General features: G+C 41.6%; 1 protein-coding gene and 1 long non-coding RNA gene across 3 annotated transcripts; one reads left to right on the plus strand and one right to left on the minus strand.

Annotated features, from left to right (window-relative positions):
* Window positions 1-900: 900 nt before the first annotated feature.
* On the minus strand, window positions 901-6,990 carry LOC122865187. Of its 2 annotated transcripts, XR_006375410.1 has the most exons (3): window positions 5,790-6,989; window positions 5,420-5,683; window positions 901-1,238 (listed from the first exon to the last, which is right to left on the minus strand). It is a non-coding gene; the product is annotated as an uncharacterized LOC122865187 (long non-coding RNA). The 2 variants fall into 2 exon arrangements; XR_006375409.1 differs by having other exon boundaries at window positions 5,420-6,990.
* gtf3c4 (general transcription factor IIIC, polypeptide 4) lies at window positions 3,246-14,052 on the plus strand. Its single transcript, XM_044173260.1, has 5 exons — window positions 3,246-4,329; window positions 8,306-10,027; window positions 11,122-11,252; window positions 11,712-11,800; window positions 13,807-14,052. The coding sequence occupies exons 1-5, from the start codon at window positions 4,015-4,017 to the stop codon at window positions 13,869-13,871; spliced, it is 2,322 nt and encodes a 773-aa protein (XP_044029195.1). The 5' UTR covers window positions 3,246-4,014; the 3' UTR covers window positions 13,872-14,052.
* Window positions 14,053-22,568: the final 8,516 nt, after the last annotated feature.

A 22,568-nucleotide genomic window follows, 5' to 3' on the forward strand; every position in this document is an offset into this window, starting at 1 on the left:
ACTCCAAGGACAGCATGGAGGGGGGCGGCAGAGGAGCACTGATTGAGAGCAACACCTGTCAGGTGAGGCTTTCACAGTTGATGGCACAGAAGGAGCGCCAAGTCGACTGCTATGACTGCTAATCTCTGACGTGGCAACCTGCTGGGCTCTGCAAGTCTCCAGAGGGAGAGCGCCGGGAGCCCGAGCGCCGAGGCTTTTCCAGGGCTGCAGTCCTGCTAATGTCTCCCCCGAACACAATGAACCACGCTGATATGCTCTAAATACATTTCATTATCATCATCATGATTATATCACTAATTGTGTGTACTCGGAAATGTGCTTGCAGCAGCCCCCTCCTGGGAGGTGTCTGAGAGACTGAATGATTAAAACATGTATGATGAACCATGCATCAAAACGTCCCTGTGGGCTTCCTCGCAAGATACATGTAAGCGGCTCCAGTGACACTCGGAGTGAGCAAACAGCAGAGGATGTGGTCTACTGAGGGTTTAAAGGCTGAGGAGGAACCTGCAGGCAATAACAATACAGCAGGTGGATGTTAGAGATGCAGGGGATTGACCTGAGCTGACCCCATCCATATCCATAAACCCACTCTACACAACCTGTATACCATAACATGACTCCAGTGCAACCTAAATAATTCCACTACCACACAATAAGTAAACCAAAGGCTGAGGTTCAAGTCATGGCTGGGCTCCTTTGGCCTGCGCAGGGGCCTGTTTCCATCTTTATGTGTGGTTGACAGGAGAGGATAAGGTTTTTGTGACAGTATTTGATGAATGTTTAATCCAACATTCATACATCCCAGGCTGGAATTGGGTCTCCAGTCAAAACCCACCAAAGACACACAGCAGGTGTGTGAAATATTCATTCACTACACGCTTCATTAAGAATGAAACATACCATGGTCCCCGTTCATTTATTCATTTCGATTATCGAAACAAAACACAGAAAAATGAGAGATTAAAACATGGTGGGCTCGCTATTCTATATTTGTCTCACAGATTTGTAACAATTTGTTTTGTGACAAATAACTCTGCCTGTTGAAATCCTGCTGTCATCTTGCTGAGAGTCAGGCAGCTACTGCGAGAGGAGCTTTCATGTGAGGGCTGCAACAAATCACTGTCTGCCTGGGAACCTCCAGCTCTGCATCCGACTGCTGCATTTGACCTTTGACCGGTCCAGGAGCGTCCGGTGACTCGTCGCATAAAGCATGCTGATATATATTTCCGAGCCATCATCTGCAGACAGGACAGTTTTCATATTTTCATTACTTTAACGGTGACATATGACAGTTAATGATCTCTCTTGGTGATGAGTGACTGCACTCGGACAGATGAAATGACTGATGTCGTCCCTGTCAAGTATTGGGCTCATTCTGCTTTTTCTCTCAGAGTGGTGAATATGTCATTGTTGAGTATCAGTGATGTTTCAACACAGACCTACCCTCTTTGAGTGACATTTCCCCATGGACATCATTAAAGTTTCATGTAATCTAATCTAATTAAAAGAAGGATGTGCAAGTCCTGACACAAATCAATTCAATTCAAGGGGGCTTTATTGGCATGTGAAACAGACGTTTGCATTGCCAAAGCAAGTGTGAAATAAAAACAACAAAAACAAATGTACATAAACAGAAGAATTGTGATTTTGCTGTTAGAAATATATATTTATATATATATATATATATATATATATATACACACACACACACAGATAAGTAAAAAATATTTTAAAAGAAAATGTAGACTTGCAGTTAAAAGCTATTTAAAAAACACTGTCAAAAGCTACATGTGCTGTTTTGTTCTGAGACATTATGGCTTTGCCAAAGTCAAAACACACAATCGCTATTCTACATGAAACAGACAAAGAAATATATTTGGTATTCATTTGAAATTTGATAAAGATAAATATGCCAACAAGGTTGTTAAGTAGTCTGGTATTACAAACGTATTGGTGATTTATGTTTCAGATTAATTTACTGGTCACCAGCAGTATATGTGCTAAAATGGAACAGAAAATATGGTGTCATCATTCTATGACGAAAGAAACCTATGGAGACAAATATTCCAATGTAAATATTGCATACACACTGACGGTTCGATGGCACAAATATATGAATGTTGGATTTCATAGCTGTGATATGAACAAGCAAATAGCTATATAACTGTTTTCAAATTCCTTTCAGTTTAAAAAATAATGAATTTGCCTTTACGGTGTTTTTTTCCCTCTTGTTAAGGTTTGTGTCTCACACGTGCACAGTGTGTATGGATAATTACAACACGCATTCAAAATCTGAGCAAGGTTATTGATTGTGATTACTTTAGACGGATGCTGACAGTCTTTCGGGGGGTAATGGCAGATTGATTGGCACTCAAGTGAAGTGGAGAGTTCAAAGGACAACATTTCAGAGATCAGAGATGGTATTTTCCGCATTTGATCCAGTGCTATAGTTTTTCTGATTGCTACAGAGGATTAAAGGTCAAAAACTGCAACAATCACCTTGTAAATAGAAATGATACACCTCTTTCTTATTTTCACATTATCATATCTACACCTCTCTTTACTTATGAAGCTGAAGCAGTCATCCAACACGTTTATCTGCTCCTCACATGGGAATGAGCTGAACCTCTGCTGAAGGCTGGGCCGATTGAATGACTGTTATCTTGATAATGTATGAGCTTAATTAAACCAGTTCCAGTTGAACAGGATAAGAGGTATAGAAAATAGACATATGAATGGATGACTGTCAGATGATCATTGTAATATGATAACTGATGTGACTCCCTCCCCCCACCCCCCACCCCTCCCAAGTGCAATGAGATAACTTCTGTTATGAATTGGCGCTATATAAATAATATTGAATTGAATTGAAGTGAACTGATGATCACCCCTATCTTTTTTTTAAGTGATGGGAATTCATTTTGGTTTTAATTCATGTACAGTCAGGTATGTAAAACTACAATATGGAATAAATCAGTGGTTGCCAACCTTTTTGGCTTATGACCCCTTAAAATGAAGTAATGTCCTTTATCACAGCTTATGGCCTGAGTGTGGACCTGAGTTGTGAGCAGCTCAACCGAAGAGTGATTTTCTCTTCTCAGATTGTTTCATTTAAAGAAGATTTAAAAGGTCTGAGGAGGTGAACGTATCCAATATTTCACAAGAAAAGCAAAAATCACAGAAAAGTCAGAGACAAATTAGAATTTTGTTTGTATGTATCCCTTTAATCATTTTGTGACCCCACAGATTTATCTTGGGATGTATTGGAAACCACTAGATTTTTATAACTCCACCTAAAACCCCTTCATAAAAATATGAATATTAGACAAGCAAGAGATGAGGACATTTCATTTTATACAATTTGTAAGTCTTCGACTTTCTTAATGGTTTCAACACAGGGCTCTAGTCTTTGCAGAGATTCCGTGGATATCTGTGACTGAAAGCTCCATGTGTAAGTTTAATGAAATGTATCGATCTGGTATGAAATTGACATATCATGGTTTCCACTCAGTAACTAATATATGCTTTGCAGCAGTGAGTCCACCCATCTTAAGTCCCTTTAAGCCCCTTTCCAGCAGCAAATATTTACATCTAAGCTTTCATTTAAAAGGACAATCTCATTATGAATCAGACTGGCAAGTTGACTTGTTATTTAGAATAAAATACAATGTCACAAAATATCACTGGGAACATACACTCAGTTGACAGTTTATTTGGTAAGCCTAGCTAAAAGTAATGCAGTCCAGTCTAATACAACAGTCCTGCAATACTTTTTTTTATTATATATAAAAACTTGATTCAACTGTGTGGTCATTTTATCATATATATCTATGATATGGTCATAGATATATTGTATATTACTTCTCCCACCAGCAGTGTTAAATGGCCTGACCTTACAGATATAAACTTTATTGCTGTTGACATTATACACAGTGCACTATTTAACTCCGCGGAGGAAGTCCCTCCTTCCTCTCCTCCCGCCCTCGCTAACATCACTTCCGCCGCACAAAAAACATGGCGGCTGCCAGTCAGTCAGATTCGGCGCATTCACTGCCCAGAAATGTAGTCATCAAGACCGAGCTAGAAACCGAGGATGGTCTACTCTTCGGCCCGGATGATGTACCAGTTAAGCGGGACCCCGCCGTCCCGCTCATGGCCCCGGTCAGCGGGCTGCAGCCGCTCTCCTGGTCGCAGGATCACCGCCTGGCCGTATGCACCACCAGCTCCATGTCGCTGATGGAGCTGGTGTGCGATGTCCACAGCAACAAACAGGACCTGATGCTACACAGGACCTCAATTCCCGTCCCGACCGAAACGTACAAGCTGCGGGTAAATATCCACAAATGTTCACCTGTTTACTCCAGAGGGTGACACTCAATAAAGGAAGAAGTATGGACCCAGGTAGCTCTTCACGTTAGCGTAGGAAGAGCGGCTGTTGATAGAACTTTAGCTAGTAAACTCTGAGACTGATAGCTCAACCTGCCGCTGGTTGTGTAAGTTACTGAATTTCCGTGCCGTCAAGTGGTCGACCGCGTTCGTGAACCCCTGATAAAGACTATGCACATGCTATAATATGTTGTATTAGGAAACAAACACAACTGCTGCAGCCGTCTGCTGAGCTAGTTAGCGTAGCTCTCCCTCCCTCTCCAGCTTACAGAGAAGGAAGCGTCAGTTAAAGAGGAGTATCCGACCACCAATTTCCACATTTCACACGCATACTCTGCTCATGTTCATGAACTGGCCTCAGTCTCAGAGCTGTCTGGCAGGCAGTAAAATGTCAGCCATGGTTAAAAGTAATCCACTGGAATGAAGTGTTTCTTAAAGAGCCTCAAAATACCTTCAACTCTACAGAAACAGAACATTGTATTAGACTGTCACAGCTGACAGAAATATACAATTAATGCCTCCACCTGTTTGGTCATCATATTCACATTATGCTTGTTTCTTCCGTAATGTATATTTCATTGTGTCAGTATTACTCAGCCTCTGTTTTTTTTTTCTTGTAACTCTGCCTGGGATCTTGACGGTATGATGTTACTGGGATGTAAACTCATCGGTGATCGCTGGGAGAGCCACTGGTTTTGTTGAGATGTTTACTGTCATGTTGACACCAAATCAAACGCTGCAAATGAATTATTGTAGCATCGTAAATAGGGCAGGGTTTAAAAAAAAAAAGATTTTCCGATTCAAATCGATCTTCATTTGAACTATCTGATATCGATTTATAAAATCAGAGATCGATCTTTGTGTTATTAGGCTATGGCGTTTTTCTTCTGGCAGAGGAGCGCAGGAGTGAAGCGCTCGTGCGGTGAGAGAGGAAAAACGCTGCGCGCGGCTTTTGTTTGCCAAGAAGATTGACATTAGCCAGGTAGCTAAAAAGATTAGAAAAACACACCCAGGTCAGAAAGTGGTGTTTTACCCGTATTTGTTCGGTGTGTGAGGCTGGGACGTAGCCGGTTTCCCCCCCGAGCTGAAGCGGGAGCCCAGCCACCAGCGTTCGGTTGCTCCTCTCCAGGAGAAGCGTTCTCCGGCCGCGAAGTGCAGCGAGCTGGGCTCCGCGGATCGGAAGGCGCACCAAGGCTGCGACACTGGAGAACTCGGGAAACTTTCCAGATCAGGCTGCTTTCACGTGTTGTGCTGCTAGCTTGATGAACTCTTTCTCCGAGCTAAAAAAAAAAAAGCACTGGAGAAGGAAGTTAACAAACAGTGCGTATAAACGTAGATGCATAACCACGCAGTATTAATACGCGAATAACATAAAAATTCTACAATATATTATGCTAACTCACTTGTATCACGGAGGCTTTGTGAGTCGAGTGGAACTCTGCCATTCAGGTATACAGGTTCCCGGGCTCACCTGACTGACCTCTGACTGAGTGAGCAGTCATCACACAGTCTTTCTAACAATCTATCCTTTTTTTCTTTTAACGCGGAAATAACAGCACAACATTCAGAAATGCAATACTGTATGATTAAGGGACATTATTTCAACCTTAAATGTCAAGTTTTTTCCTTAATATCTATATATTTATTTATAATAATGCACCAGGTTAGAGGGTTCCTTGTACAATTTACAGCATTAGTTCTCTGAGAATCTCTTTCATATCCAAGCAAAACTGGTATTGTTACTGAAACGTCCCTAACCGAATTGATATTGAATCGAATCGGGACCTTGTGAATCGGAATCAAATTGATTTTGGGAAATCAGTGGCGATACCCAGCTCTAATCTTAAACAGGATTGAGACAGAATCTATCAGTGCAATAATCAGTCTGGTGTTGTCTGTAGATGAAATGAAAACCTTTTAAGGTCCCCTCCAGACATGTTTAATACATATGCTGATGCTCTGCTTTGAATACGAATTTGTGTCTGATATGGGTTTTTCCATATAAAAGATCAATTAACTGGTTCAAAATTCTTAAAATTACACCTACTCCTTCATCCTCCTTGAACAATCCAGAATCTATGAATATCTAGATATTTTTCATTTCAAAAAGCTGGACACAAGATGTCTGAAAAGTCCATTCTCAGTGTATGTGCACTGGAGGCTCAAATTTTCCACATCACACTGCACATTGATCATTCTGCACAATGAAGGTCAAACATCCAAGTGCAGTAACAATAAGCAAAGCAATTTTTTTAGTGGAGGGACACTTTAATATAATATTTGCGACACTCTATGGCATATGACTGCCTAAATCTTCAGCTATTATGGAAAAGTGACGCTCATGCTCATAAGTAACAAGTGAGTAGTCCTGGGGAACAAAAAAAACATTTACACTTTTAAATGGTTGGCACCCTCTTAGGTAAAAAAGGATTTTGAAGATTGTTTTCATAGTATTTGCACCACATTCTCAGAGCTGTGAAACTTTAAAAACTGGACTGGATAAAAGGCTGGACTGATTGAAGTAAAGAGTACATTTCTGCCTCACTTGTCAGCAGGGTTTTGTTTGCAATGTCCTTAATTTTTACTAATTAACTACATGCAGATGTGTTATTTATTGCAGCTGTGTTGTTTGCCGTGTGTCTTGGACTGCCAAGTGTATGTGGTGTTTTAGCCAGAGAGGGACCATCAGGTCCATACAACATGGATGTATAAAAGTGCCAATACATTTTAAGGTAATACCAGTGCTAATAAGTAACACATTTGTGTCTAAAGAACATACAATATAGGTGATTAGAAAATAACATCTGTGAGTAGTGTTACTTCTATTTGTCTACTTGTTAAGCAACTTGTGTAAACAAGCCTTAGAAACACAGCCAAGCTAATATTCACTTGTGTGCCATTAGTTTGGCAGTGGTGGATGTTTCTGTATTTTCATTATTTACTGAACTGAAAGAAAGATAATTAAAGCGATGGAATACAAATGTTTATGAAAAGAGAAACTGAAAAACAATTTTGCTGTGGTAAATCTGTCCCTGCGCAGCTGCTCTAGTGTGTAAACAGGATTGTTTATAGGTTCGTCTCCACTCCAAAAATCCACTTGGCAGATAAAATACTGGATGGAGCTGAATTTTATAATCCACTAGGCACAATGGCAGACAGACAAACTTGGTTTTCTGCTGTCATTTATAGATATGAATAACTGCTTGTAAATAGGAGGGCTACTGAGCAGGGAGCAGTAGATAATGGCACTCAAAGCACAACTTGATTTTTAGAGGCCTCATACTATCTGTCTGATGATACTGTTGCATCAACCAGCTATATATACTTGGGGGAAGAAAATTTATATATATATATTTGGGTTTTTTTTCAATATGGTGTGCTGTTTAGCTGTAATTTGAGAAAGTTTGTGACCAGGCCGCCATTTTTTTCCTGCTTGAAAACAGACAAAGCACTGCCCCAACTTGCACGTTTCATTGCTCTGATTGGTTGTCGGTCTTTCCAATTGCGTCCAGAGGCATTTTGGTCTGTGCCTGCTGATAACGGCCCTTGGTAATCGAAAATGAACTGAGAGGTTCCAGACTAATATGCATTTGCGAATCAGTCTGGCAATGCCAGGCTAACAGATACTGCTAAAACCTGAAGAATTGCGTGCATCACATTGTCAGATTCCTTGTGATTTCTCAATAGTTAAAAATGTAGCTCTAAAATTCTGTACGATTTTTTGAGTATTTCAAAGCATGCGGTTTTAAAATGTGAAATGATTGTTCATTTTTCTATGAATTTGTCAGCACTGACTTTCTTTACTATCAAATGTCCTCAACAGTCCAGCTGCGAATATTGTTTCATATGTAGTTTGGATGTATGCTGAAATGACCTTTAACCTCATATTGCTTTTCATTTGTGTTTTTAACTTTTTAAGGTGGGACCAGCAGCAGAGCTAGCTCAAGCGATGGAGAAGTTCTCTACACATCCTGACCCCACAGTAAGGCAAGTTTTTCTGTCCGACAGAGTGATCAACCCATCGGTAGGAGTGCACAAAGGAATAAAATATGGCAGTTGGTCTCCGTTAGGTTGTGACTCAAGTGGGCGCTGTCTGCTCGCTTGCCTAACACTTGACCACAGACTTACCATTCATAACAGCCACAAGCGTCTCGAGTGGAATATGTTAGTCGATCTCACCAAAAAGTACAGTGAGAGGCTGAAGGAGCGAGGCTACGCCAAAAAAGACAACAAGCCGCCGCAGGCAAACCTGCTGGACTTTGACGAGCTGCAGCGGCGTTTCCGTATGCAGACTCCTCTGAGAATGGAGTGGTCGAGCGTTTACACGATCAAACAGGTTCAGTCGGACAACACATGCATAGACGTGGAGATGGTCCTCCTCGCCGTCTTAATGGAAAACGGTGACCTTGTTTTGTGGAAGTTTGTGTTGCCCTTTATAAACGGGGCAGATGTCGTGTTTTATGACATTGTCGAATCAGGTGTGAGTAGACCCAGTGACTTGGCGTGGTGGGAGTATGAAAGCGCAGATCGCCGGATGAGCGGACTGATTGTTGGCAGTGAGGTGGGACCCGTCAAGATCCTGCCAGTCAGCCTGTCGGGAGTGAAGGGCTACTTCACCCTCCGGCATCCCGTCATCCTCTGGAAGGAGTGCGACGAGATCGCCGTCGAAAACCTTAAATGTGTCCCGATGATCCACCCGATCCAAAAATCTAGCTGCAGCCTCATCGTGGCCTCACGCGGCTGCTACGTCTTTTGGTGTTTGCTCATGATTTCGCCAGCCGGACTAAATGTACACAACTCTCACGTGGCAGGGCTGCACTCACTCCCTGTGGTCTCACTAGCGGTCAGTCAACATGGCGTCGCAGTGTACACGTGTTCCATAGACGGATGGATAAAGAAGCTAACACCAACATTTACAGAGAACACTTTGATTTTCAAACAAGAGGACATGTTGCGACCTGAAAACCTAACAGGGAGGAGGATACACGGGATTGCAGTGAGCCGCAACGGAGCGTATATTGCGCTTGCCAGCACACAAGGTCTGGTTGGCGGCTATCATCCAGTTCACAGGACCTACCAGGTTGACTTTGTGACCCTGAAAACGCCAGAAATGGCAGCAGCACTGCTGCTCAAGTCTCCCACGCAGAACTTGTACAAAATGGCTGACCTGCTTGATCTCGTGAGGTGGCAAATTTTGAAAAACAAGTGCATCCCTGCGTCGCTGCTGGAAGAGCTCGATCTAAAGATCCAGGAAGTAGACTTTCCCTACTTGTGGCGTTTCAAGCTCTTTCTGGTGCGTATACTTTACCAGTCATTACAGACGCCTCCTACAGATCACCGATGGAAACCAACACGCGAGGAGAGCAAGGTGTTTGTAAGGGACGAGGAAGAGGAGAACGAAAAGGACGAAGAGGAAAGCGAGCCTGGTGGAGTTAAACATGAGAAGGAGGAGAATCGGGAGGAGCAGATGGCGGAGGTGCAGGCTTGGATCAATGCTGTAGAGACCCATCTGATGAGAGAAAACATGAAGAAGGTGCTAGGGGTGGTGTACCTCAACACCTGGATTGCTCAGAACACCAGCATACCCACTTGTGGCCTGGTGGAGTACCTCTCCAAAGACGCTAACGACAGGGCTTCAGAGGTAAAACTCAGTGACTCACCTGATAATTATTCACTTCAGCTTCTTACCACGATTGTTGTGATCTTATTTTGTTTTCCCTGATCAGAGTGACTTGATGTCAGATATATGCTGATGATCCCAAACTAATATTTATACAATCCAAAATAGTGCAGCTGCACAGTGTACTCTTAAAAATGAAAAGTTGAATTCATAAGCAATAAAACTCAAATGAATACACCTTGCCGCTACAGGCTTTTGCAGTTTGTGTTTGACCCTTAGCATCAAACGCAAACTGGTGCCACAAAGGTGGAAGTGCACTATTGTCTAAAATATCATTACATGCTGCAGCATTAATATTTCCTTTAAAGGTCCCATGAAATGGCCTCATTACTTCCTTGATGTGATGTATTTCCTGTTGAAGTAGGTCAGTGAGGGTCAAATCAATGTGTAAACCAATGGGCCATTTGTTATGGAGAGAAAGGCAGTTTGATTCAATAGGATGAGCAGAAAGGTGGGATTGTTGAAAAATTCTGAAAACTTTGTTGCTTGGACTTTTTAGTTACCGTAGTGCAGCATGACCTCACCACCGAAGATGCACTGTTTCCCTGGAAATAGAAGTTTACGTGCCCATCTTGCATCTTTGTTCAGGAAAAGTTACATTGACTCGCTTGAACGGTTTAATGGGTTTTTTTTTTTTTGTTCGTTTGTTTTTAACAAAATGACAAAGTAACAAACTACAGAAATATCAGAAATGGTTCTTACATATATAAAAACACATTTTCTCTTTAGGTAGCTATTGCATTTTTCATTTTAAAATTGTTTCATTCTACAGCCATTGTAGTCTTTTATTAATGTCTGTTTATGACATGTTATAGTATATGTCATCAGGTGAAGATGCAGTGCACTTGGGTAAAACAAACGATAAGACTTTGTGCAGCCACTACTGCTGATCAGCTGTGATATTAGTGTTTCAGATCAGCTGTGTTTTAGCCTTTTATGAGATCAGCACTAATCTCACATTCATGCTTCTGTCTTCTCTGCTACCATTATACACTTACACACTCTGTATGTGTGTGTGTGTGTGTGTGTGTGTGTGTGTGTATCATCCTTCTCAGGTCCTGATTGGCCACATCAAGAACAAGATGAACAAGCAGACGTTCTCGGAGCGCTGCAGCCTGTGTCAGGCGGTGCTGCCCTTCTCCGAACACAAACAAGCAACCTGTAAAAACGGTCACATGTGGCTCAGGTACGCGGATTATTCTTGATCTAATCTAATCCACTAAAGATTTTTTTTTTTTTTTTTTTAATTTTTATTATTAGCTTTAGCCTCAACGTGCTCCTCTGGTTCAGATGCCACAGTTGAGCCTGACAGGATATGAATTGAATCTTAATGCCAAATGCCTTCTTTGACGGTTTGTTTATCTTCACAGAGGAGTAATCAAGCCTCCCACCTTCTGATATTTACCCACGCACCACTCTCATCGCCTCATAAATATCCTCTGCCAAACATTTCTCCTGCCTTCTCGCTAGCTAGAACGTGGTGCCTCTGGTGGGCACTGAGAGGGAAATCTGTGCCCGTCAGTTGTACCTCAGTGCTGTTTCTGCTCTATTTTTGTGTGTGCGTGTGCGTGTGCGTGTGTGTGTGCGTGCATGTCTCTGTCCCTGCCAGCCAGCTCTCTAATGCCTTTCTCTCGGTCTCCTCCAGGTGTGTGTTGTCATACCAGGCCTGCCAGACGCTGACGTTCAGACGTTGCCTCCTGCTGGATAGCATCGCCAGACTGCCAGAGCCTGAGGGTAAGCGCCACTTTCCTTCTCTCTCCACCTCCATTTCACAGTCTCACTCTCCATCAGCCATCTCCTCCTGTCACCTTCAACGTCGGCCTTCATCCCGCTCTGCCGCTCAGATCATCGCTTGACATTTTGGATTTCGAGTCCATTCGAAAACTTCATGCTTAAAAAACATGAATGATTGTAATTAGCTGTTTTTGTTTGTTTGATTTTATTTTTTTTTTTGAAAAGTGTTTAAAAAGGGATTTCTTATCCCAAAAAACTTAAGTTTTGTCGCACTCTTAAAATGCAAAGTTTTCCAAGAATTGTACTTGACAACAGCGAACATGTAAAATCCACTTGAAACAAGTACATAGCCCTGATTCAGTTATGAAAGATTCTCTTCTCTATTTCTCAGAAATCTGTCTCGTTATACCAACTTTTCAAATGAATGGCATTCTTAACATTTTCACTCGGGAATTATGGGTACTGGTGCAGGGGTAAATAATCTTTGTATGACTTTATTGAGTTTGCTTTGTTGCAGCTCAGTGTGCACTTTGCATGCACTTAGGTAACCGGGTTATAGTTGACTTTCTGCAATAACCTGATTTCCTAACCATCACGTAAACGAGACCCAGTCTCTGTAATCATGGTAGGAGATTAGAGGAACCCAATTATCCCGGCCAGATTTCTCCTGGAGAAAGCCGATTTCTTTGCCACGTATGCGCGTGACCGGGTTTCTGATTGGCTTTTTACATATGAGCATGTGCACGCCAAAGACTTCAGACAGGGAAAGTGTCTGGCGGGATGACAGGAAAGATCAATACACTACACACAGCGATCCTTGTATTCTAAATAATTCCATCCAAAGTCTGCATTACAGTAACTAAAGTGCATGTAAACGGCCACCTGTGTAACCTGGTTTCTTGTGTGAATGTTAAAGCACTGACTGTCAGAGATTGATGTTTGCTCCGACTGAGAACATTGATTTGAGCTGTCAATCATTTCTGTGGTCATTTTGGCCAATACTCATGATGTTATATTGAACTTGGAGATGAGCATGAATTACTTTAACTTAAATGTAGAAAACATAGAGTTGGGAGAGAAAAACAGTGTACTCTTTCCCAATGTTTGAGGATTGGCTTCATCTGGCTGCTACATGTGTCCCAGGTCTTTATCGGTGTTGCCTGAGCGCCTGAGGCACGGCTCTGCTGGTCATTCCAGCCTATCTGAGCTAAAGACTGACAGGTCTGTGCAGTTTTGGCATCTGTCAAAATCAACATCGTCACAGTTCCTCTCTCTCAAAACATCTTACAGATTTTTGCCTTCTTCTATATTTGGTTTTAAAACCATGTGGGGCAATTATTGTTGGCTTTTACTGTATGAAGCCCTTTGCAGACGTGGAATACGTAACATGGCTGGCTTCATCTATCAGTAAAGAGTAATGGCTTTTGGGCTTTCAAACATAGGTGTGCATTACCTAAATGTTTTGTTAAAGCTACATGGCAGTACGGTTACGGAAAGGGCACCAGTGCTCGTGAAAATTGGGCATCTGGTGCACAAGAGGAAACAGTAATGATCAATATCAAGGAAGAAGAGTGTTCTCTCACAGGCTGCATCACTGATTGATTTTAAAACTTATTTTGCAGTTGAAATCTTAATTAATGACCAACATTGTTGTTGTCATGGGACTCTCATTAAATTTTTTTCTTCTTTTCCTTTCACCGCAAAGGGGGGAAAAAAATCACTTTGAATAGAGTGACATGACATGAATCTCCTCAACTACTTGAGAAATGGCTCATTCACAGTGTTTGGTGGTTTTATTAAACTGATTTATTTTCTTCAAGCATAAGACATTAAGAGCTAGAAGATCAAGACCTCTTTTACAAAAATTTAATGAGGAAGTAATTACAGCGGTGTATTTAACCTTGTGCTGCTGACATTCAGTTCAGACTTGTGCCGCGACAAATACGAGACCAGCATTTAAAATTCCCATCACATTTACGACTTGTTTTCTTCTGTTTTCTCCACAGATCCGGAGTGGATAAAGAAGATCCTGCAGGCGCCCTGCACGCTCTGCGACTCGCCGATGATCTAGAGCTGGACAACCGGAGGAACCTCAGGGCTTCCCTGCGACCTTCAGAGCTTCCCGCTCTGACGCAGGGTTCAATTTTGTCAGACATCACTGCTACAATTCTTTTTTATTTCATGTATTTTGTTCATGTTTTTATTACTTTATATTGGTATCTTAAAAGTGCAAATAAAAGGCTTTGATTATACGTTCTAACTCTTATTCCCTCACAAGTGTAGCCTACAAAGTGTGCAGAGAAACTGTTTCCCCCTGCCATGGTTTTAAATTAATATTTTACTGAGGTAAAACATTTTGGACTCAAACTTTACAGATTTCTTTACCCCCCCCCCCTCTAAAATCAATTCCCAGTCAGACACAGTGTTTGCACAAGGGTGCAAAAACAAAGTTTAGAATGTGGTTATATGTGGAGGTTTCTATTATTCAGTAAGACTTTAGGGCACCATAAATAAGCTCCCTCATTTTCCTTATGTTGACTATATTTCCTTTGGTGTAGTTTGTATTGCAAGTGAGTGGAACTTACTCTGCTAGTCCTATTTTAGTGAGTTTTTTTTCTCATCTTTTTTTTTTTGAGCGCAACAAATAATACACTCTGAATAATACATACTCTGGAAAAAACTCAACATACCTACTTTAATTGGCACTGTAAAACAATTTCCGAGCTCTGGGAAGAGGGAGGGAGGGAGGGAGGGAGGGAGGAGGAGGTGGGTGGTGGTGCTCAGTCATTCTCTCAGATAAGGACTTCCGCTAATGTAAACGCAGAAGAGAAGAAGCGGCGAGGCAGATGAGATGAGCAAGAGGCAGGAAGAAAGCGAAAAGTGTGCTTAAAAACCCGGCGCGGTCCCTCCCACGGGAGCGGGCTGTAATGAGATTCAGCAGTAATGAGGGACAGAACATGGCGCCAGATGTGATTCTAATTCTAATCAAGGAGGGGAGGGTGGCGGTGATGGGGAGAGAGATAGAGAGCATATTGTTAAATACAATTAACCCTTTTTTTCATAACTGAAGGGAACAAGGGCTGAAGGGAGGGGATACAGGCTCCGCTGCATGTTCTCGGCCCCGGCTCCTTGTTTTGGAGACATGGAGGTCGGAGGCCGGTGATCAAAGAGGAAGCTGGACCTGAGAGACTGGGCCAGCAGAGCCTCCTCTATCCACCACCGCCTCTCTCATCCCTTACGTCCCCCGGCCCGGCAGAGGTGGGGTGGGGTGGGGTCTGCCCTCCCTCTGGTGTCACTGGAGATGATAGCCTGCCCCGGGGCGAGGAGAGAGGAGGCAGCTCAGCTCCAAACACACAGGACCTCATGAAAGGGGAACTTTATTTATTTATTTATTTATTTTTTAAACCCCACATCTTTTACCCAGTGGTGGCATTTATTCGCCCAAGACTGGGTGAAGATTCAGTCCATTGGGGTAAGAAAGGGGTGCCTCCCATTTTACTAGAAAGTGAATCATTTATCACATTATCCCATGCAGGAGGAGACTGGAATATTTTGGACTACTGGTAAGATTAGTTTTAAGAGTACAGCTGCAAAACGACGATCAATATTTAAATGAAGGGTAAAAACAATACCAGCAATAATATCCTATTAAGTAGATGTACTACTTGTTTTAACATAATGATAATTTACTGAAACTACAGAACTTAGTGAAATACTTGTGGCCCTTTCGAAGAGTACTAACCGATCTCAAGTTTTTAGTGCAAAGATTGCATTTGAAATGTGCAAAAGATTGCAGACTGTGGACTTAAACATGGCATTTTCTGCAATACATACAACAAAAACGTACAGCCATTGATCGTGAATGTTTAGTCTTGACCCAAGGTCCACTTAATAGCTTTTTCTAGAGCTTTCAATCACATCTCATGGTCTGCCTCGGCAGGAAGGAGTTGGGTGACGTAAGCTCAGTTTCTGAGCTAATAAAAATCTAGTAAGTGGACCTTGAGTTAAGTTTTTTTCATGTCAAATTATAAAACCATTGTTTTCCTTGCATTCCTCGAAACCAAAACTTAATCAAATAGGCGTGGCAGCAGTTTCATTGTTATTTGATGAAGAGACATTTGCAATTTTGTTACGGAAAAATAGAGCTGTGTCTTTTTGTATGAAGCGTTTTTGTTTTCTCTCCAAAGCGTTGGCCATAGTATCTTATATAAGACCGCTTAATCACAGATTTTCAAACAAAGGACTACAAGTTCAAAGGAAAAACATGAATCCTCCTGATTGTGCCAAAAACAGCAGAACTGTAAGATAACCTTGCTTTTTGTGAAAATGAGCTGAGTTCAGCACTTCATTAAAACTGCTTAAGTTCAGTTACAAGTTTTAGACAGCACTCCAAAAAGCATGAGCAAGTCAACTGAAAAGTTAAAGTAACTAAAAGCCTTGTATGGGCTTTTCATCAGCCCTGGCTGCGGTAGGTTTGCAGTGTTTGGTGCCTTCATGGCTGCCAGGTTTTGTTTTTTTTCCCCCCAGCCTGGGGATTTGGTGCTCCGTGTTATAGTTTGTCAAGTGGAAGTGGCTCCTCAGATTGTAATGTTCCTGTCACTGATAGGTGGAGACTAGTACTGTTACAGAGGTTAGCTGTGTTTGGTTGATCCTCCTCTCGCTTTAGTGTAATAATCCGTCAAAGAGCAGCTCCGCTAGTAATTACCTGCTTCCCCTCCCTTTCTCTCCCACTGTCTTTGCTCTCAAGACTTCAAACGGGGGATTTTTCTCTTTGCATACAATATTTATATCCTTTATATATCCTTTATGTCAGTGGCTGAATGGCATGAAACATTCATGGCACCTTTTCACGCCTTAATTTCATGTTATATTCCTTTTGTTTTGTTTAGACTAGATTTTGAACGCGATATGTCCCGCTGTATTCTCTCAAGAGTGTCTATTCATTTTGTTGCTTCAGAATATTCCAATTTACTCTGTAAAAACATGGCAGCTGCTTCACTGCCTCCGACATGTGACTGCAGCACCTGGTGGGATCGCGACATTGTTTTTATACACTTGCTGCTTTTACGAGTCTCCTGTTGGTTCTTTCTACATTTTGTCACATTTCTGAGAAAAGTTCCGGAGTAGTTTATAATGATATATACGGCATGAGACAATATACATTTGTCAAACGTCAGAGATGCCACGCTGTCTACATCTGTAGCTTTCTTTTAATATCTCTAGTTGCACTGGGCCACTGTGGGCAAATCAATCAATCAGTCAAATCAATACTGAAGATTTCTATGATTTTTGCATCACTGTGTTGAAGGAGTTTGATTTGTGAGGTATTTCATTTGCAGGATTCGACAAAAGCAGACATTCCTGCCCAGTTATTTTATCCATCCAACAGTTTCTCAAATGATTTTCAAAAAATTGAAAAATACTATATCACGATATTGTGATATAGTAATGGAGGATTTTATTCGTATCTCCCGCATTATTTTGAACTATGGTACATTCTGGTTGTTTTCTAGGCTTTTCGCTGAAGTTAACAGTATTTTAGTCAACTATTGAATCCCAAAATCTTGTTTTTAAAGAAATCTACAGATGGGGTGGGGATGGGGACATCACTTCACCTGTTTCTTAAGCCAGTCAACTTTTAAAGCCTTTTCTAGATTAAAGTGTAATTTTCTTGATAACCAGTGCGTCATCTGCCTTCATTTTTCCTCTAGTGAATACCTTTTTCCTCAACTGATTCAAGCGCTTTCGGAGTGGGGCTACAAATTGAGGATTATGCAGTTTGTTATAACAAAAAAAGTTAATGTTTGGATATGATAGCAATTATCAGTGAAGTTGCAGAGCTGGGCAAGATGACCTAAAATCTATATCAACATCAACTGTAACAATTAGTTTAATAAATATACATGTAGTGATAAGTATTTTTGTATATATACATTTTTGGGACATTTTTTAATGATAATGACCTCAGAAATACATTACATCTCTTTATAGTAATTGCAAATGTGTAGCAGCCAGACAGGAAGCAGAATGTCCCTCAGCTCTGAAATAAACATGGCTGTCTGCAAAGTTAGAGCCCAGAAGTACATCACAGTAAACACAGTGACGATCCGGAGTTGCGTCATTGCATTTCTGCAGCTGCTGTCTCTCTCCACTCCCCCATGAGGCCTCTCTCTTCTGTCTCTGAAGTTTTCTAAACTGTGCTGCACCCCCCAAACTTGTCAGTGCTAATGAAGTCAGTGTCTTCTGCTCTCTCTGAACTGATGGGGTGAACATGGTTGTCTAACTGGTTGACTCCCCTGCTCTGCCATCCCTGGGGAGCAGGGGGGCAGTGACCCGAGACCGGCCGAGGGGGTGTGTAAGGAGGATAGAGGGGGGAGGCTGTATGTCCATCATTAGAGTCACTATTTGTTCCTGGCTTTGAGAGCACTGAAGTGGAACTAATACTGAACAGCAGAATGGACATGGAGAGGGAGGGCCACTTTTTACTGCTACATTAATTAAGCTCATTCTCAACATGCTCTCTTTCTCCTCTGGTTCTGCTGTAATTAAGTGTGTGTGTGTGTGTGTGTGTGTGTGTGTGTGTGTGTGGGGGGGGGGTGTTCGGTTGGTTTAACCTTTCCTTACGTTTAGCACAACATCCCTCACTTTCAGAGGTGGGAAGTGACTGAGTAAATTTACTCAAGTATTGTCTCAAGACAACCATCAAGTAAAATACAGTTTTATGGCCTCTGTTATTTCAAGAAATGGTGCATGTTTCCAAAATAAGTGTAAGCTTAATCAAGTTTCCACAAACTGATTATTAATTACTAACTAATACATATACAATTGGGGTTGGGGTCACATGTGGCCCACAGTTCATTCTTTGCTCCAGGGCCCTCTTGTGGTTTAATCCAGCAAATTATGTTTATTTTTTCAGACTTTTTTTCTCGTGAATTACTTGATAATTTAGCCTTTTATAAATTATTGGGGAAAAAAACAAAAAAGTCTAGTCTAAATGACTACATTATACCGCCATGATGGATCTCCAATGTTGGGGATTGTTCATTATTGATGCTTTAACATGTACCTGTAATTTAAAACTGACAGGAATGAGAACATGTGATGCTTAAATGCATTTTACATCTAATACTTGTTTACTTTTACTTGAGCAAAATTCTAAATCAGGACTTATTGCTGCTTTTTCTAGTGCGTCTCAGTTTAATGAGATCTGTGTGATGCAGCTTTAAGTGTGATTGATGGACAGTTATTTCTTTATTGCTTCAGAACTATATTTTCTTTCTCGCTTTAAAGCGACAGGGATAAGTGAACAAAAAGCACTCGTGGCTCTGCCTGAGCGTGTTTTCGGCAGATCTTAAGTGAAACATACTGTTCGGCAGGCCTGCAAGACATCACGTAGTGTGTTCGTAAATGCGGCGGATGATAGATGTCTGTCTCCATCAGCGCTGGCGCCGTGAAGTGACAGCTCTCTGTAACGGTGACAAGTTAGGTTCCAGTGGAGACAGATTGCCTTCAGGTGGCTCCATTTTCAAAATCTCACCAAGAATGTGGAGCGCTTAACTTTCCTCTTGAAGGCTGAAGGGCTCTCTGTGCCTTTTATAGTTCAGATTTCAGCAGGAAAAGAAAGTGGAGAGGGAGGGGGGAAATGGCTCATTTGAGAGTTTGCTTTAATATCTGTCTTTCAGAGATCAGAGGGTGTCATATTCTCACACCTCATATTTTACAGCATCTATCACAGGCCATGTAAAATTCCCTTAAAAGTGCATTATGCAATATAATAGCAGGTTTGGGTGACATTTATCTGCCAAGGGGAGGAAGGCTGATTACAGACCTATTGCCTTTTACAAAAAGGATTTCATCACACGGGGAATCTTTGTGAATTTCTCCGGTTTGTCTTGCGATTGCAGCCGATGACGGAAATTAAAAATGAACTTTATGCCTTTCCCATAGATAAATACGTTTTTGCACATGCACCTTAAAGCAAACACCAGACGTTTTTTGGAAGATTTTCAGTCACAGTTCTGGTGACTTATTGCTGAAATACTGTCTGAGCAGTTGATCTAGATAATCTTGTCTTCTTTGCGTCTGCGTAAGAGGGAGAGAGAAATTATTTCAGGGCCTGGTTATGCAGAATTTGTAATGAGTATTTTTGTTGTTAAAAAAAAAAAAGGAAATACTATGTGCAAAACCATTAGAATGAATATTTATGCTGCTCGTTATGAAATATTCATTAAGTCGGTATAAAAAAAGAACAACGAAGGAGACTGGGGAGAGAGATTGTGTGTTTACTTGTGTGTATTTGTGTGTAAAATGGGGGCGGTGGGGCCCTCATCACCTATTGCACAGGAGTACTGACAAAACCCCTGGATTGAATATCTGACATCTCTTAACAAAAGCAGCAGCAGTAGCATCTTCCTCCCCTTGTTTGTTTTGTACATTTTTTTCCCGCTTTCTCTTTCTCTCTGCCTGAGGTGATGCGACTTCCTCCGTTCATCCGATCTCCACATCTCTCTCTCTTTCTCCACCTTTCATTCCCTCACTTCCCCTTCGTTCCATCTACCCAAATTAAGAAATTAATGAGGGATAGGTTCTTTACCAACTGCCCCTGCAATGTTTACCACTGATGAAATTATAATGTAGGCCCTGCTGTATTATTTATAAGCCAATTAGGGGAAGTGTTACTTGATTTGATGGGGAGCCGACACACAGAGTACATTTAACTAATGGAGACCAAGAGAGTAAAGAGAAGGAGGGGAGGGAGGACAGCTGAGGCGGACTATTCCGTACGATGCTCTAGGATTACGTGGCTAATTGCCCTGCTTTATCTGTCTGTCACAGATAGCCATGCATATTTTAGCGTTCCCAAAGACTTTGATTGTTTGCACTCGTGTTGGGGCTGTAACAAGTAGAGCAGAGGCCAGAGTGGAGTGTAGTTAAAAACTGGCAGCAGGGGAGGCAGGGAGGGGGCGACGGAGAGGAGGAAGAGGAGGGGAGGAGGCCGTGCACAAAGCTCAGACACTGTGACAGGTGGAGGAAGAGTTTTGACAAGGAGCAAAGGGGTGTCGAGGTGGGAAAATGTAACAGGAAAAAAAAAAAGTCTAAGCCGTTCATTGGGAAGCTGCAATTAAATGGCAGCACAAACAGTAATTAATTTCACTTATTGTAGCCTGTAGCCAAGCGCGGCTCGCTGACCTCTTCTGCATATTGTTAAGAAACCATTTCATATCTCTGTTGTCTCATTTGCATGGCTCATTTGCACCATGGCATGGCAAAGTAGTGACACCCAAGGAGACAATGCAGGACAAAAATCCTTCCCATGAAATGTAGAGCAGCAGCAAGAGAACTGTAATCAAACACAGGGTAGCTGAAGGAACCGATTAGTTGATTCATCGATTAGGTGACTCAAAATGAGTCAAGATTTATCACAGATTTGTCTTTTTAAGTATTTCATCCAGTGGAAAAAAATGGAAAACATTTGCACATTCCTGCCTCTCAAATGAGAACTGCAGGTTTTCTCTGTTTCATCTCAGTGGAAATTAGCGCTGAAGTGATTAGTTGATTAATCGATTACTCGATCAACAGCAAAAATGTGGTGGTTTTAGTTTCTCAAATGTGAGGATTTGTTATTTTTTTCAATTTTATATTATTGTAAATTGAATATCTTTGGGTTGTGGAATATTGGTCGAATATTGTGCTCTCAGAACTTGTGAAGGACATTTTCCACAATTCTTTGGCCTCTCATGAACTAAACAATCAATGAAAATTTTATATTATTGTAAATTGAATATCTTTGGGTTGTGGAATATTGGTCGAATATTGTGCTCTCAGAACTTGTGAAGGACATTTTCCACAATTCTTTGGCCTCTCATGAACTAAACAATCAATGAAAATAATCGTTAGTCATAGCCTTGATGTAAATTTAATTCCTTTGGATTATTCATTTAAAGCAAGTGATCTGTAGATGTTACCATGTGATGGCTAGTTGACATTTTATAGATTTAATGATTCATTATAAAATAATCAATAGATAAATCAGTAAAGGGAATAGTTGCAGCCCTACAAACGTTACTCATAAAATAAACTCCAGGCCTCAAATATGTTACAAAACAATACCAATTAACGATCCTGGAACTGTCCGTTCACTGTGTCTAGCGGAATAACTGATTTTCTGCAAATTTGTTTGGGTCCTCCAGGGCGAGCCGCGGGCCAAGACCCCCTGGTGCAGAGTTCGACTCGGGCAGGCAGATCCTGCAGGAACCTGCTTAAGCCCCTGGAGTGGAGCTCCAAGGAGCAACTCTGACTGATGAGCTTTTTGAAAGTTGATCAGACACTTATGCTAAGAAGGGGAAACTGGAGCAAAGGCATCCTTGATTATCTGATGAGGGGAAGCTTATCTGAACGGTTTCTTTTTCTCTCTTCTTTTATCCTGCCGGATCACATGGCAGGTCTTTACATAACAAAAGAGCTACCTGGCTGGCCCTCTCCATCCTGATCCAAACACACACTCTGCATGTGTGAGCCCAGGTTCTGGTCTCAGGGTGATCCACAACAAGTCCCTGCTTCACATTACGCACGGCAACACATTCTGGAGCTGTGATTTCCCTGAAATATTGTGCGATAAAGATTTCAGGCCCGAGCATATTGGAACATTTATGGGTTCTCTCCCTGCAATGAGTGTGTAATTAATTCACGATTAAAAGTATTAGTACAGGCTTTGTGTGGTGATTTATTTAAAGGCTGGTACTAACGCTGGCTCGGTTTCCTCCTTTAG

This window comes from Siniperca chuatsi, linkage group LG18 (assembly GCF_020085105.1).
Source record: "Siniperca chuatsi isolate FFG_IHB_CAS linkage group LG18, ASM2008510v1, whole genome shotgun sequence".
Lineage (NCBI taxonomy): Eukaryota > Metazoa > Chordata > Actinopteri > Centrarchiformes > Sinipercidae > Siniperca > Siniperca chuatsi.